At 34.3% G+C, this 17,835-nt stretch overlaps 1 protein-coding gene across 4 annotated transcripts; it reads right to left on the minus strand.

Annotated features, from left to right (window-relative positions):
* Positions 1-4,708: 4,708 nt before the first annotated feature.
* Positions 4,709-17,819, minus strand: LOC139149985 (D-glutamate cyclase, mitochondrial-like). 4 transcript variants are annotated; one of them, XM_070722117.1, is made up of 11 exons: positions 17,664-17,819; positions 15,255-15,405; positions 14,721-14,877; positions 11,812-11,995; positions 11,418-11,568; positions 10,905-11,027; positions 8,854-9,051; positions 8,164-8,424; positions 7,716-7,973; positions 6,885-7,153; positions 4,709-6,109 (listed from the first exon to the last, which is right to left on the minus strand). In XM_070722117.1, the coding sequence occupies exons 2-11, from the start codon at positions 15,382-15,384 to the stop codon at positions 5,969-5,971; spliced, it is 1,872 nt and encodes a 623-aa protein (XP_070578218.1). In that variant the 5' UTR covers positions 15,385-15,405; positions 17,664-17,819; the 3' UTR covers positions 4,709-5,968. The 4 variants fall into 4 exon arrangements, with proteins under 4 accessions (XP_070578218.1, XP_070578217.1, XP_070578219.1 ...); XM_070722116.1 differs by lacking the exon at positions 11,812-11,995 and adding an exon at positions 12,056-12,254; XM_070722118.1 differs by lacking the exons at positions 8,164-8,424; positions 11,812-11,995 and adding an exon at positions 12,056-12,254.
* Between the last annotated feature and the right edge of the window lie 16 nt (positions 17,820-17,835).

Below are 17,835 nucleotides of genomic sequence, written 5' to 3' on the forward strand. Positions count from 1 at the left end.
AAATGTTATTTTGTACGAATGATGGCAGCTATATTGGAATAATACAAATTAGCAAAGCGCCTATGTAATGTATCTCAAGAATATTCCTTGTGTCAAATAAGTATTTTTAGACTTTAAATCACTGAAATAGCTTGTTCATCATGTGATATATGGCCAAGTATTATTTTGTCGGACTACTGACAGCCATATTTTTTATTTATGCAAAGTTAGACACATTTCCCTAAGGGAGGTTCCGTAAACTTTTAATATGTTGTCCTGCGTACCTCTCCAAAATGCATTCTGAAGAAAAACATCTGTTGCAATCTGTTCAGTTTGTTGTGGGTCTAACCCTATTTTCACTGGATTATACCGATTATCATCAGCAGCCTTACGGAGATAGCGAATCGCGTGTTTGACTGGAGGTATCGGCAATATTCTTTCATAACCATAGCAGAGGTTCTCCCATATAAACATGTTTTACAGTTTTGATAGTATAAATTAGACAAATTTGATACACATTTACGAATCAACGAATCAGAACAGCGATTTTGTGTGAGGCGTGTGTAATTGGAGATATTCCCGTATCCAGGTTTCTTTGGATAGATGCAGGTTGCCGGCCCTGGAAGTCACAGAACACTTCAACAGCATTTTAAAGTAGCAAGTACTGATGAGTGATTGTTCACCATGGCGACAATCTGTATTTAAAAGCATATTAGCGGTATTTCTTGTAGCGGTATATATTATAACGGAAGACAGCCATGTGTTGAACGTGATACTGGAGGTGATCTCAGTTTCTGACTTACAGTCAGTCTGACATCGACAAGTCGAAAAGTCAATCGAACATGAGTTTTTTTTAAAGTCAGGAATAAGCCGGTCATGCAGAGGGGCTGTTGTTATAATACTGCAAATGGGCATTGCAACCTCCCTTTTCGTAAAATACACCCATTTTCAGTTTGAAACACTCGAGAAAGAATAATCCGTGAAAAAGTTACAGAGTTTAATTATCATCTATACAAGTATTCAATTATAAGGAAGTCACTAGCTTAATTAAACTAGAAGGATTCTGATGTCCGATACAAAAAATTTGCAAAGAATGCTACTTGACATAAAATTAAATTTTAACTTAGTTATGAGACTAGAAGAGACACCAGGAAGTAATTGACCGGATACTATAAAGGAGAATACAATATTTTTCTTCGGCAAAATTAGCGAAAACAACCTAATCCAAGCTGCCATAACTTTTGTCGTATTTCTGCAACAGTGCATTAATGCATCGTGTGATTTAATCTCTAAGTAATCAACAAGATAATATTATTTATTCCCACCTACAGATTTGACGAGGATGCGATGTACGTGTTGGTACAGATGCACGAGGGAGTTGCCTAGGGAAGGATCACTTAACTTTTGGATGGGCGTTTCGAATGGATCGAAATATACTTATGTGATATCTGCTTGTTAAAAAGAACAAGCTAGAACTACGTACACGACTGCAACATGGAAAGGTGACAATGTTTGGACAAGAAGGATTAGCATTCTTTCTCTATTTTTGTAAATATGTGAAATCTTAGAAGACACTAAGAGAATAATATGTTCGTTTGTAATAGCCACTTTCTTTGAAGATTTACCGTCCATCTCTCATGTCGGTGTGAATTGGGACTGGTAAGTGACCAGGTAGTGCAAGGTTATAATTACCTCCATAAATTAGTAGTGGCTGGTGAAGTCGCCCAAATTGCCAAAGTGAGGCGCCAATCTGGTTGTTATTTATTATGCATTCACCAAACAGAATGGCAATGGGCAAATATAGAGCTCAACTTTGCCGTGATAGGTTGATCACTTTAAAGTTATGACTCAGTGCACATTATTTCTTTGAACCAGAGAGTTCAGAGAGAATTTTAATGTTTTATTTTGGCACAAGGAGAGATATAAAGCTAATATTTCTATATCACTAGATTACAAAGTCTTGCATGTAAAGAATTCTCCAAAATCATTTTGCATTTTATACTCAGACTAGAAAAGGATGTAAAAATATCACACTTTTCCAAGTGATTGTGAAGTATGGTCAATTATGTCAATTAATTGTTAATTTGCATATTACATGAATTTTTATCATTAGTGTGATATGTTTAGAAATGCTGCAGCAAATTTGATGAAACTTGGTACAGATCTTGATCTAACAGTGTTGTAATAGCATGTGCAGTGTCATGTCAATGAACTGCCAATTTGCATATTTAATGAACGTCCGTAATTAGTCTGGTATGTCAAGAAAGACTTCATCAAATTTAATTAAACTTGGTACATATGTTAAGCTCATATTGTTTCAACAGTGTATCAAGACGTTTATCAGTATCATGTTAATTAATATTTAATTTGCAAATTTGATGAACTTTCCTAATTAGTATGATATGTCCCGAAATACTGCATCAAAGTTGATGAAATGTGGTACAGATGCTGATCTTCCAGTAGTGTAAGGGTATGCAAAGACATGTAGCGGTAGCATGTCAGTTAATTGGTGATTTGCATATTTTGTAAACTTCGTATTTAGAGCAATATATCCAGAAATACTGCATCAATTTTGATGAAAATGGTACAGATGTTGACTGTAGAACGTAAATGACATTAAGCTGTATCATTTCAGTTAATTGCTAATTTGCATATTTGATGAATTTTTGTATTTAGGTTAATAATAATAATAATTTTATGAAAATGGTGCAGATGATAATCTCAGTGTTATATTAGGATGAAAAATTGTTTAGCAACATCCTGTCTATTAATTACTGATTGACGTTTTTAATGACCTTCTGTAATTAGGGTGGCAGCCAAGATTGGCTTTATTTTTTGACCACTGTGGTATAGACCAACCCAATTGTTTTCTGTAGTAAAGTTGGGCCTCTAAATAGGGAAATAATGTTTGTAATTAGTAATATATCTCCTGAATGACTGCACTTAATCTGATGACAATTGCTGCAGATGTTGATTATACAAAGATTTAGAGTAACAGTCAAGAAAGGCATTTAGCAGTATCAATAGGTAATTATAGTAAGCTCTTCTGTAATGAGTACGGAGGTATTTTTGGCTCATACCTGATCTCCTGATTTTTTACATCATGTGTCATTACTCAGAAACACCTGGACTAGTTTCTTGGAGATCAGTTGAATTTTGACGTTTCAAGAGTCAGTGAATATGACATACATAATTCTGTCCAACTTGGCAAAAGGACATAACCCTATGCCATTCATACTAATGTATACTTGTCTACAATCCAATCTACTATAGGCATCAGTCACAGACAGGTCTTTGGCACCCTCATTTCTTTTTCATGCACATCATATCAACTTCAATTTAGTTACTTCCACTGACAAATTCCCAATTACAAGCTGGGACTATGTCATTGTCACTGACTTGTTGTTGATGTATTTTCATGATAAATGTAATTTTCATAACTAGTAATTTAAAATAATTAGTGATTGTGCATACAAAAATCTGTGGCTTACATAATTACAAATAGCATAAACTGGAGTAGTTTTTCATTATGGCAATTCAGAGTTAATGTAACTTTGCATTTGGACAGAGAGTTAACAGTGGCATACAATTTACATATCAGTTTGCACCTGTAATTAATGTTTTCAATGAGCTTTTCCATCTCAAGATGTGATTGGTAGAATATTTTGCAGTTTGGCAAAATAAATTTAAGGATGTACGATTGGTAAAATTAAAAGTAATGTCATTTCTCTAAATTGTCGATTTTTGGATTCTCCTTTGTAACTATTATCAAAATGTGTGATAAAATATAGGGGTCACCGCGCTCGTTTTTGAGATACATGACCATGAATTTTGCCATTTAGGAGAAAAAATGCTGAGTCAGCATTTTTTCACCAATGCATTTTCTATGGACGAAATAATTCAATGCTGTTTATCTCAAAAGTTAGCGCGGTGACCATATCATTTTATTTAATCACTATTATTTATTTCTCTAGACTGAGCTTTGTGCAAATTTTTATGAAAATGCCAATAGTAGTAATTGATTTTCCAGCAAATTTCAATGTAATCCTATGGGAAGTGACAAATTCAACGCGCGTGTACCGCTTGTACATCCTTAAGCTGAGCTTAACCAGTGATGTATAACTCTATTATGGTGGGTGATTACACAAATATAGAAATTTATATTTGGCATTTTCTTTACGATCGCATTGTTGTACATTATAGTGAGTAGACAAGAAATATGATGAGGAAATGCATTGTTTTTGTCTTACTTTCCAATTTGTTTGCAATACTTTTGATTTTGTACAATTCATGCTATTTTATAACAAATTGCAGCTCTTCAATATGTAGGGAGCAGATTTAGACTGGAGCATTGTTATTTAATGTGGATTAGTTTTTAACATTCAGAAAATGTTCTTGCTATTTCATCTTGAAGTCACAGTCGGTAATACCACTTTTTGAATATACTTTTAAAAATGACTTCTCATTCCATGTCTTTTGTGAAAGTTTCAAGAAAATGAATTGGAAAACGAACTGGCTGACACTGCACTTTACATGACAATACAAAGCTGGAAGGGGAAGTAGTTCATAAAAAGTAATGCATGCAAATTTTGTTTTCTTCATTTCTGTGCTAACCCCCCAAACTGATATCTTAATTCACACCTATTTTGTTCATCATGTGTGAGGAAAACTGGCCTGGTTTTGGTGGATATAAAGTTGCAATTCTACAAAGAATCATTGATAATCAGTCTTAAAAGATTTCATTATTTTATTCAATTTACTATTTTATTTCAGTAGACACCATGTGTGTTGTACTGTTACAATTAACTTGTATCCTGTTTTATCTCAATGAATAGGTGAGATCTGCCAACTCATCATTGATATGACCATGGGCACTCTGACTTCTGAAAATCTGTACAATAAAATTTGATGTAAAACAACAGAGACTTTGTCCCAACTTGTTGTCTGTTGTCAATTCAAACCATTGTCATGCCATCTAAAGGGATGACAGCTCTATTTATTGATATTTTTGTTCTCCATTTTACATGTTCATGTTATGAATTGTGCAGTAAATGTGCTTTTCAAATCCTGCATGTCAAAACGAGTTACAATTTTCAGTATAAATTTATAAGGAACATCTTTGTGTGACACACGATTGGTAGTCCATTTGATATTTGACATTTTAAAATCATTTAACTGTAAAATGCACATTGTAGATCTGCAGATCAAAGTTTGCTATATCCCACCAATGTGTAAAAATAAAATATTTCCTCCAATATTAATTATCATTAATTTGTAAGTTTCAATGCATTTCTATATTCTTCTTACTAATAGATTTGAATATCTAATGGTATTGCACTATAGTGAATTGACTTTAAATTTTTTGTCACTTGTTATGAGATTGACTTAATTCTAAATTCAGGTAAAGTGTCTTATTTTCCATATAAATGTTACAAATCGTAGATACATCTAACATCATAACTGTAAATCATTCTAAGAAGTACTGTAAAGTGGACATGGTATGCCTGCTTTCATCCCTTACACAAAATTATTGAAACCAGTGATATCAAAATGCAATCACAAAATTCATGTGATTGATCTGAAATTTGATAGAACTGTATGCGTATATTATGAACATAAAGTAAACTAGCAAAATACAAAGTTATATTGATTATCTCATCTGTGTATTTTTTGTATTAAGATATTGTGTAATGTGCCAGATGATGAGCAAATCTATAAGTCGGAGGTTCATTGTGACCACCATATGTTTTGCTGGAACCTCTTAATTTGTCATTCTGATGGTCAAGAGTGTCAGCTAATACCAATTGATGTCTGTGATGAGAGTGTATGTAGGACCACATGGCACGTAGATTGATAATGTTCGAGCAAGACTTTAATTCTTGAGACCCCCACCACCATATACCCAACTGATTTCTGTAATCTCTGAGTAAACCCATTGTGACAGATCAACTGAAGTTCATCATCCACAATATCAATAAAGCTGGTTCATTTACAGGACAAATTTGTTGAGCTGATGAAGTTTCTCTGCATGGACAGGATGAAAGGGAAGTCCATCAACAGACATGCTCAGTTGTTGCAGTATTCCATCATGTATCCCGTGGTCCACAAGTGCAGTCAACATAGCCTCTTGCTATTGTAATAGATTAAAAAAAGAGAGTTAATTTATTTCAGTTTATTCAAAATTTGACTTACAGTGAAAAAATGCATTTTGAAGAGGGTCATTGCAGTCAGTACAACACAAGGATAGGTGTAAGAGCCTTGAGAGTAGCCAGGCTACAGTAACTAGGAAAGACAGCATGGTAAACATGTTCAGATAGAAAATGCCCCCTCCTCAAATAATATTAGTTACTTTATAAAATGCACTTTAGATTGATGACTTTATATACCAAAAGCTATGTGACTTCACTGTAAAAAGGTTTATTCCTGAACAAGTTTATCATATCAGTGATATAGTTTTTAATACCACAAAAAAACACAACATGCATGCAAAAACTTCAGACGTCATATTAAAAGTTTCTGAAAAATACCTCTCTCTTCATGACTCTACTGACTCTACTGTTAATTCCTTTTCCATGATAGGTTTTATGCAAATTTTTAAGCATGGAATACAAATGTTGAAGAATTGAATTAAAAATTGACAGCTAAGTATAAATTTTATGGTTTTAATAACAGCTCTGTTTGTAATCATAGTCAGAATGTACTCTAACTGTACATTTGAGAAATCAAAGTCGAATATTTATTTCTTTATTCCTTACAACAAACACAGATGAGAGTATTCATTTTTCTGTGAAACCAGAAGATGTGATGTTTACATAGACAAATTGTTGAGGAATTTTTGAGTTGGGCTGATGTTTAATATTCTAAGATGTAATATCTAATGCTGTGCATCATATCCCAGTACTTACCCTTTCAACAGTTGGAAATACTTTTTGCAGATCCTCAGCTTTTTGGAGTGGAAAGCCCACATTTCTTCTGAGATACCTATCATGGACTGGACACAGACTGACTGCGTACAGAGCCATGCTAAGAGCAAATCCTCCCCAGTCAGAGACACCAGCTGTGATCAAATAATCAGCAGCAACCTCACAAGCAACTTCAGATCCTTGATTGATATGTTCAACCACTCTGTCTTTAACTTTACCCATACCAAGTTCATTACCACCATCTCCAATGCCTTTGTAAAGGGAAAAAAATTGACTTCTGTCCAAAGAGAGTGACTTATAACATTGAGAAAAGTCTCATTGATGAACTACAAATGACAGAGATACTTGATACAACAGATTGTGACAAACCAAAAATGTGCTTCATGACCCAAATAAACTTTACTTTGTTTTGTAGACAAAATAGAAATGCATTTGGTCCATTTTGATAATTCTTGAACAAAATGAAATTTGTTTGAAGCTTGATGAAAAGTAGAACACATAATAGGTATTTTCTCCATTCTGTACATCTGAATGAACATGTATTTCACATGTGTCTACACTGATCGTAGAAGGTAAAAAAAACCAAAATGAACACTGTAACTTGAGAAGCTTGTTGAAGTCAAACACAAACTTGCTTATTAGCTACACCCTGCATCATAGAATTAGGTCTAAAAGCTAAAATACTTTATGAAAATAAGGATTGTTTACAATTAATGTTCACAAACATTAAGTTGACAATTTTCATGTACAAGTCAATCCATTTTTGAGACTGGCTATCAAACCAATAATTCTTTTATTATTTTTTTAACCTACCTGTTGTGGAAACATACGGCATATCTTTTGCAGCATCAAATAAGAGATCTATCGGACTGACCAAAGATGTCAGATCAACAGCTCTCATAGAGCGCCATGTTTTATCAGAAGCTCTACCAACTCTCTCTATTGCAACCAAGTGTTGGTACTTGGGGTGTAATTCATCTTCACCACTTAGAAACTCCCGTGCTGTCTGTAGATTAGCATCCTGTCCAGAAGGTGGAAATGATGTGACATCTAGTGACTTTGGAATCACTCCTGGAAAAACGAATTGAATAGGAATCTATTGCATTTGAGCAAAGTTAGAGGAAGTAAAATTGAAAGGGTAAATTTTCTGAATGATGGTACTCCAAAGGCTTGTTTTTAGAGCTGCAGTATCTATATATACAGAGCTGCAGTATCCATATATATACGGTTCATATTGGCAAGACAGTACTACATAAATTACCTCTTGACACCAAAGTTTTCACAATATCACAGATCACGGTTGTCATATCAGCATCAACCATAATCGTCACTTGCTTTCCCAGTGCTTGTAGCATGGTTGCTATGGCAATAGCTCCTGATAAGCCATCATTCTCATATGGAGGAGTTTTGTTTACAATGCATGGAAAACCGGTTGTGACAACTACTGAGGATGCATGGGAAAGGCTTAGAGCGGACTTGATCAGTTCATCAGGAATATGCAAGGGAGAAATACCACGGTTTCCTGTGAAGTATATGGCACAATATAAAGAGAGTTTTATAAAATCTGCATTTGCCAATTAGATACATATATGCAAAATTCCAAAATATTGACAACAAGCTAAATGTTCATTTGTTATAAGTTATTTCTTGAATTGGTTGAATGAATAATTAGTAACAAAAACCATATAAAAATGAGCAGTACACAGATAATGAAAGCACAAACACGAAACTGATAAAAACAAGAAAGAAAATTGCTTCTATTGAGCCCACGCAACCAGTTTGCATACAATGGGTAGAGTGCAAAACTCTGTCAAAAATAATGGATTACGCCTGACATCAATTACAATGTACCTTTCTCATGACTTGGGGTGGTCACTCACATCAATGTTTCTCTGTGTTGAGTATAATATCTTTGCATCCAAGATGCACAAGAAATTGTACTAATAATTACCAGGATCATCCTGAATACACTCTTCCAGTGCCTTCACTTTACTGACAACTGACTCTGCTGTGACACTGGCAAAGAATGGCTCCTCTTTGAGGGCAATGACCTTTGGCTTGTCTGGTAAGGATGACAGATCATGTATTTTGACAGGTGTATCAGAAATGTACATGCAGCCAGGGTAGTGAGTAAACGCCAATGGTGAATCTGAAAAAAATTGACATCATTTTATGAAATGATGCTGTGTACAGAAAACCAACCTTCATTAATGTACATGTATGTGAATGAAAGAAATGAGCATACCAATCTACTATCATGACCACTGCTTAATATTTTCATGATTTAAGAAAGATATGTTGGGTTTGATAGAAATTAAATTCACCTCCCTTATCTACAGTACATCTGGATAAAATTACATACCTGCATCTGTTGTTAAAGATATTGATCCATGTTATAGAAACATTTGAAATTCATAGACTATCCCTTTGGCACAAAAAAGATAGCAAAAGTCTTAAAAATCTACAAAATGTAGTAACTTCTGTTTCATGGATTTACAACCTCCAGCAACACACATAGTTTACTGCTGCTGTAAAAACAACAATCCTACAGCTACATTTTCAACCTTTGAATAGTATTGTTTGCTTTTTGATCTACATTGTACCAACATACCAAATACAGGTACATTTGTACAGGTGAAACTCCTGTTATTGTAGCTTTCCTACGCTGTCTCTGGTGGAACTGTGAAATACTGGTAATTACACAATGAAAGAAGGTGACCAAGTCCAACTCAAAGTGCTTATCTCAACCTCATCATCTGATTTCCAATACTTCACCTTCTATCAAAATCTACCTTGTTTAACTTTTTTTGACTGATTATTCACCGAAGCTATCATTCTCAACAACAAAGTAATGATTAAATTTCAGCTCTTTTCTCTCTTTGAACAATGTGAACTGATCCTGGCATTATCAAAGAATGGATACAAGTAAAAGGTTGGGTTTAAAAGCATAAGTCATGTAAATGTAGTAAAGATGTTCACAAATGCATGCTTGTCAATGGCTTTCCTCACTTGCTAGAAAACCACACATCCCTTCTAAATGTATGAATGTCAGAAGCTTAAGCTTGCGCATTTGGCCTCCAAAGGCAGCTGAAAGCAGCTCACTGATACCCATGTGTCACTACAGTACATTCAGAAAATAATATTTGATCACATAGTCACTGACATTGCAATCCCATAATGCTTGTGAGTGCATCATATTATCATCACATGTAAAGGTCCAAGCTTCATATGATCATTGCATATCAAGGTCTAAGCTTCGACAATTTTTACTTCGATCAAAATTAAAATTTACAAAAGTTATAACATTACAAAGATAACTTTAGAATTTGAAAATAAATTCAAAAGCGTCAATTTTGGTATGAATAAACTGTTTGATAGCATCCACTGTGCATGTTAGCAGGTGTCACGACTTGTGTCAAGGGTCACTGCTTTGGCACAAACTACCCTAAGTAGTGGGGCTCATGCACTCAGCGAGCTGCTGGATGTATAGCCAGAGAGGCGGTGAGGCTCTCAACACCCGTGATGAGGAGGAGTCACGGAAAACAACAATCAACCTACTATGAGCAGTGAACTGTCTCTTTATTGAAATACATAGCTGCGCTAGCTTATTGGTTGAGCCATATTGTGATATTATTCCAGAATAATCATTTTGGATCTGAGATTTGCCTCGAGATTTACCACAATAAGTTCTGATGAACATCAGAGCATGGCTACATGTACGCTTAGTGTTGGTATCACAACAGCTTATGTTATTGCCTACAAGATTTTAGCATTTACATAATGCTTTTATGATGCAATGCAGCACTTAACCTATTTATTAAGATTTCTAATGAGATGGGTTTTGAAGGTGTGCTTGAACAATGACAGGCTTAGGTATTGACACAACACTGACAATTTGGTAACCAAATGCCAGATTGAACACTTACTTTTCTGTACTTGCTTTGTAAAGCTGCTATTTGGGCCGGAGGCCTCTAAGAGCAATAAAGATTATTGAACACTTACTGGCTGACTGTAAGGCCATGAGACCTGTTACACCACAGGACCAAAACAATGGTATATCACCTTCCTGGAATTTCACTTGACATCCGTAGTCTGCCTTGTTTATATCAGTAATTCCAATCATGGCTAAAAAACATGCAAAATAATAAAAAATAAACAGAAAAATAAAATATTTTGTCTGCTACATGTATATCAAAGCCAGTATATTCAGGTACCATGTATTCAGATTTTGCACAGAATTGAACCAAATGCCAATAACTGTATAAGGCCTTATTAAACAATAAATGGGATCATGATGATTTTACATACTGTACGTTCTACAACTTATTTGGTGTATCATAGAAACTTTACAGATTTGTGCTTTTGTAACTCTGATTACCGGTGATATAGTGCAGTTGACATTCTCTTGAGTCAGACTTTGGAATATTGTAACACTCTAGATCTGGCCAAGAATGCTACCTCAAGCTATATAAAGATTACCCACACAATGAGCACTGAGACTTCAGTCTCACTCACCAGGATCTCCGATATGAGCTGGAGCACCGTGCACCTCTATCAGCGGATGTGTTACTTGGAAGGCAGTTTCTATTTTGTTTCTGGGAATTGGCCTCATTGAGACAACTTGATAGCAATCAAAAACACCCACTGGATGGCACCGTATATTTGTCTGCATTGGGGAAATGAACACAGGAATTACTTGCCATATCCTTGGAATTGTTTGTCTTTCTCACCGTGAAAAATTGTCTCAATTTTACATTTCTTGAAACAATTATAACTACTTTTGTGCTTTGTTTGGTAGTGAGTCTCACTCAACTAGAAGAAACGTGTATGGGAAAGTATTGGGATCTGTGTCAATTAGTTTGAACAGACAATATAATTATTAGTGAGATTCATATGCATAACTACTTACATGAAATACTGAACATCCCGACAGTACAGTCACTTTATTCTGTTTTAAGGCATTTTCAAATGAATAACTACAACCAAGATAGAAGGACTGCATCTCATTCATCTTGTCACCATAGTCGAGCAGACTGCCAACATTTTTCACACACTTGCCATTTTCAACAACCACATATAGTGAGAGGTCAGTTCTGAGTATAAAAACAATTGACATAAAACTTGAAGGCCTCATGTGACAAGATAATACTCACGTTGTACATACTGACATTTAAATTTTGTTCTACATTGCGCAGGGGCACACGAGCTTTCGCAAGGGCATCTTCAAAGGAGAAACTGCATCCCAAATAAAAAGTGCTCATCTCCTTCATTTCTTGTTCATACTCGAGCAAAGATCCAACAGATCCTGATTTCTTTCCATTCACTAATACATTGTACATGGATACGTCAGATCTACGGGAATATAGAAAACGGAAAAAAAAAACACAATGTTACGGTAACATTGTGTTCAAATTTTTAAAGTCATGGTTTGATGTTCATATTGTTTTGGTTCTTTGACATATCAAAAAAAGCCACTTTTAAAAATGATTCTTGGTTCAAAAGGTTCAAAAGAGATCAGTGTTGGGGAAAGCACACTTTACCTTGAAACCAACAAACAGAATGTATTAAGTGCATCAAAAAGAAGTGATGTTTTATTTAACATTTTGAATGTCCACAATGTACACTGCCTCTAGCAAAAACTTTTTTAATACTATTTTTTATGACCAAATTTAGACATTTTGGTAATTAGCTACTATAGACTATAGTCTATAGAAGCTATTGGGATGGGTATCCGTTCAGCGGCCGTCATCAGTCTGTATGTATGTATGTATGTCTGTTTGTGAGGATGTCCGTCCACTCAAATATCTTGAGAACCGCAGTACTTACAGTTTTGATATTTGTTGTGTAGATGCAAAATATGATTATGAGAAACTATCTTTTTTCATTTTTTGATTGTTGAAAATATGCAAATTAGTGCAAAAAAGGAGTTTTTGGTAAAAAATCTTCTTCTTCATAAGCACTGGTCAGATAGCTTTGATATTTGGCATACAGTTTCCTAGGGATGACCAAACTTAGATTTGTTCAAATTGTGATGAAATATGCAAATCTTTTTTTTAAAGGAATTTTTAGGTCATTTTTGGTCAAAAATTTATTTCATTAAAACTGCCTGTCTGACAGCTTTGATATTTGGTATACAGGTTCATAGGGATGATCAAAATATGACATATTTAAATTATGATGAAATCTATAATTTTGTATTTTTGGGCAATTTTTGCCATTTACAGTCATAAAAATTATTTCTCATAAAGTACTCATCTGATGGCTTTCATATTTTGTATACAGGTTCCTAAAGATGAACTAAATATGATGTATTGAAATTATGATGAAATCTGCAATTTTGTATTTTTTGCGCAAGTTTTGCCGTTTTTGGTCAAAAACTTTGTTTCTCATAAACTACTTGTCTGATACCTTTGATATTTGGTATACAGGATCCTAGGGGTTGTCTTAGTGTGATAGATATTTAAATTTGATGAAATCTTCAATTTTTGAATTTCTGGATCAATTTTTGCAGTTTTTGGTCAAAATCTTTCTTAAATGTTACTCATCTGATAGCTTTGATATTTGATATACAGGTTCCTAGGGTTTATCTTAATGTAATATATTGAAATTATGATGAAATCTTCAATTTTGTATTTTTGCAGCTGTTTTTGCCATTTTTGGTCAGGCCATCCTGAAATGAGCTATCAAAGATATCCACCTTCATCATCAACACATGTGTCACAAAAAGTTATTCTCTACATACACAGTGGAGCTCTGTCGACTGTTAGGTCGCTTGTCTTTTAAAAACCACTGGTCAGACAATTTTAATATTTGGTATACAGATCCCTAGGATGACTTAGTAAGATAATTTCATGCAGTCAGGAAATACTTAATTTTTTATCCATGTCTATAGTAGCTTCAGGGACATTGGCCCTATGTTTTTATTACTGTTAGACGTAATTTACATCAGCTATTGACTGATTTATAATACATGGTGTAATCTGTTTTTACTTGTTTGTTTCTTGTCTTAGTTATATTTTGTTTTCATTGTCCATTATTGTCATGTTAGATTTTCTTGTTTTCTTTGTCATTTTTATCTTTTCTCTTTCCTTTATGAAATGAACCTGTAATTGGGGCAACCTGTTGGTTCATAAATAAGTTAGTAAATAAATAAATAAATAAATAAATAAATAAATAAATAAATAAATAAATAAATAAATAAATGTCAGTGTGACAATATGCAATATTTGATCTTTTCTTATTAGTTGATTCCTTTTGCATCTTTTCATGCACAGACAAAAGGGCTCTATTCTCTGCAACTTATTAACCCTTTGAGCGCCAAAGTCAATTTTTGTCGCCCCTATGAAATATTCTTCAGTGAATTTTTTTCAGATTTTTGCAACAATTTTGATAAAAAATGTATCTGATGAAATGTGATGTCCACTTGGTCCAAAATTATAAAAAAAAATGACAGAAAAATTTAATAAAAATTTGTTAAATGTTGCACTAAAATTTGGAGGGAAAAAATTACAGCACTCAAGGGTTAAGAGTGTCACACAGCCAAAGAATACATGCTATGCCCTTCAGTGGATTACAAACATCCTGGGGTATTACCAAACTTTTCTTACCACCTTACAAGTGTATTACATGTAAAGTTCTCCATAAGTTTTCTCTTTATTTTCCTCATGGTCTTAATGTCTTTCTTTAGTGAAGCTTTTCAACAAAGAAATACTCCATCATATACGAGATGCATAGAAAGTTATAATGTCTCCGAGAATAGAACAAACCCTTGCATCAGACTGAGGGCGCCCTTCTCAAAACATCTAGATTTGAACTCACCGGATATCAGAATCGTGCTGTGATAGGGCAGGAGCGGCATATTCTCCTGGCTTGGACTTGTACAACAGTGGTAATGGACCGCTATTTGCATGACAAAACTTCTCAAAGTCATCAGCCAATGATTTATGTACAATAGAAAGATTGGCTTGTGTGTAGCCTGTAATGTTAAGGAAGATTGCCACATTTTCAGTAACATGAACAAAATGATAGATCTTTCATTTCTTTTGTTTGTTGTACTATTACTTATTTGCATGATCACTACTTTTTGGGTTTTTTCTGCACATAAAGTTAACATCACGTCAATTTTAGAAAATGATACTGCAACTAGTATGTAAGAATCATTGAAACTGGTTCTAGTAAAGTTTTGACATTAAATTAATCATGGTTTTTTTGTACTTTTCTAGGTTTTTTGTGTGTGAAGAAATTGTACACAGTATTACACTTAAAAAAGTGCATGGGGAAAAAATGGATGAGAGAAAGATAGTTTGATTGTTCATGACCTTCTGGTTTCCAATGGGTAGTATGATGTCTTACCTTCACACATTCCAGTGGTGGGCTGACCATCCACCAATTCCTTCTTTCGTATTTTCTGTCTGACATCTTTTGGTAATGCGCCACTAAGTGTCTTCACATCAATAAACTTTGACTTTGTTTCTGATGACATTTTGATTTGCCTGTGCAATTGCTGGAAAAGATAGAGAAGTGTATGAAATTGAGCTTTCTTCTGACAGAGCCTTATTCACAGCTTTGAATTTGTTTGGCAAAATTTCTGTTCACTCAATCTTTAAGCCATTTCTTTCTGAGTTATGCTATGGGTGTAATGAAAGAATCTGATGTGGTGTACTTTGTCAGTAGAAGGCATATGTTTTTGTTTGTTCTTTGCCTTCGAAGTCTGAACATGAACGATAGCACACTCAAAATAGCCTTTAGGATGCGTGAACGCTTAACCTGTTCACCCCCAATTCCCTGTAAACAGGTCCACAATTATCATTGATAACAATGGGTTTGGGCTAAACCATGGTGGTGAAAGGGTTAAATTAAGGCAGAACGTGCCTTGGGGACAGATATTTGGACTCGTAAACTTTTACAATTCTTTTCTGCTATACCACTTGTGGGGGTTCATTTTAAAGCTCTTGGTGTAAGAAAACTTTTCACTTGCTTAGTTCTTCAAAATTCGAAAATTTTATTTTTCTCCATAGATTCAACACAGGGATGGCGGCTACTTTTAATTTTAAACATCAGTAAATCTTGGGTAAGTTGTTCCTCTAGTTAAAAACTTTGCATGGTAACCCCCGATTTTTATTCTTGATTTTGAAAGAGAATGGTTAAAAGATTCATTATGGAAAGTTTGAGCAAAGTTTAAGTCTTTCACTATCGACGCGCATACTACCTTAATGTACAATTATACTTACTTTATTCACTTTTAAGTTTATATTAGTAAATACCTTTTATCCTCATCTGATATGTGACAAATGAATCATCTGAAATAATGCTTAAGTTTTGTAATTTAATGTCTCTGATATGAGATTCTACTAAACCTACTTTGTTAATTTTTGAATACCAAAAAACTACTTGTTCATTTTTTTCCTGTTTCATAACACAACCAGATGAAGTAATATTGAATTTTCCAAGAAAATTTTATATAATCTCAATGGCACTTTTGCATTTCCTCTTCTTTTGATCCCCCAAATCATCATAACCATGCTACTCAATACTATAAATGATAGGAATGTATTTGTGAAATAGACTGTACTGTCCTACCTTTAGAACTGACACCACCCTACTGCTTCTGCTGTAATACCTTTCTTGTACAGAAGTAAAGAATTTAATGAATTAATTTCTCCTTCTTTTGACACTCAGATATCATAAGTAATAAAAAAGGTTGTGGTAACTTTTGATAATAAAAGTTTCATGGCTGTAACTTAGTAGGAATTTTCCAGTTTTGTCCTTGTTACTTTAAAGTATAGTTTCTTATTCTACTCCAAAATTCAAGTCAAAAGCTGAATTTGAATTTAAAATCTGGACTAGAATTCCTTATCCTGTAAATAATGTTGAATGTTTTAATGAACAATATGAAAGTAGATTTTGCCTAAAGTTGTCAATAATTAGCACTTGTCTTTTCCTTGAATAATATCTCTAAAATAAAATGTTGATGTAGATTTTCATACAGAAACCGCTCCTCCCTTTGACTTATGGTATATAATGACATGGTATATGAGAAGCTTTACTAGATGATTATGAGAGAAAGTTGATCAATAGTATTAAAACTTCAATAAACAACATTTGATACCTCATTTGGAAATAATAGTGTGGCATTCCATAACAGAAAAATAACAGGCAGACCTGCATTCAAAATTACTGGAAGGTAATTGTAAAACAGCTGGTTAAAAATCTGTGAAAGTGTCTATTTGCTGTTGCAAAGTGGTTTCCCACTATTAAGGCGTCCATTTTAGCATTGCTTTTTATATAAATGTAAATTAACTCTTTCAGTTTTGATAAATGCATGCTGGCGGTGTGAACTACAACCATGCACCACTAATACGTCATGGGTTTGATAAGAATCTGACATCTTTTACCAATATGGAGAAATCTATGCAAGATTGCCGAGAAGGATACCCAGTCATTTAATATTTATAGATGCACAGTGTGACTCATCTTTCTGGGGTAAAGCCTGAAATCCTATGGAGATTGGGAACTGCACTCTGGGTTCGCTTTCTAGGTAACTTATTCTCTTCAGCTGTGTGATTGGGCATATAACAGCTCCTCTACGGAGCGATTGTGGGTATATATTCGGCCAGAGTATCCCTCCTGAACAGTAATGTTGCCGCATAAATCAAATAATTTGGCAAGTAACACTTTCTTAACAAGTTCAAGTTGCGCACAAAGCAAGAATACGTAGTTAAACTAGGGCTGCACTAATCACATGTGAAATGTATGGCTTACCGTAATGGAAACCCCAAACTCATGCGGGAAAACTTAAGTGAAGTCAAGCTAAGGCAGAGCATGGACGTACTACAGAGCAGGGCGACAATTTATCATGCTTGTCAAGGTTGTTGACATTGCAATCAGCTGATTGCAAATAACGGAAGTAGAGAGAATTGTGGTCAGAATGAGA

This window comes from Ptychodera flava, chromosome 14 (assembly GCF_041260155.1).
Source record: "Ptychodera flava strain L36383 chromosome 14, AS_Pfla_20210202, whole genome shotgun sequence".
NCBI lineage: Eukaryota > Metazoa > Hemichordata > Enteropneusta > Ptychoderidae > Ptychodera > Ptychodera flava.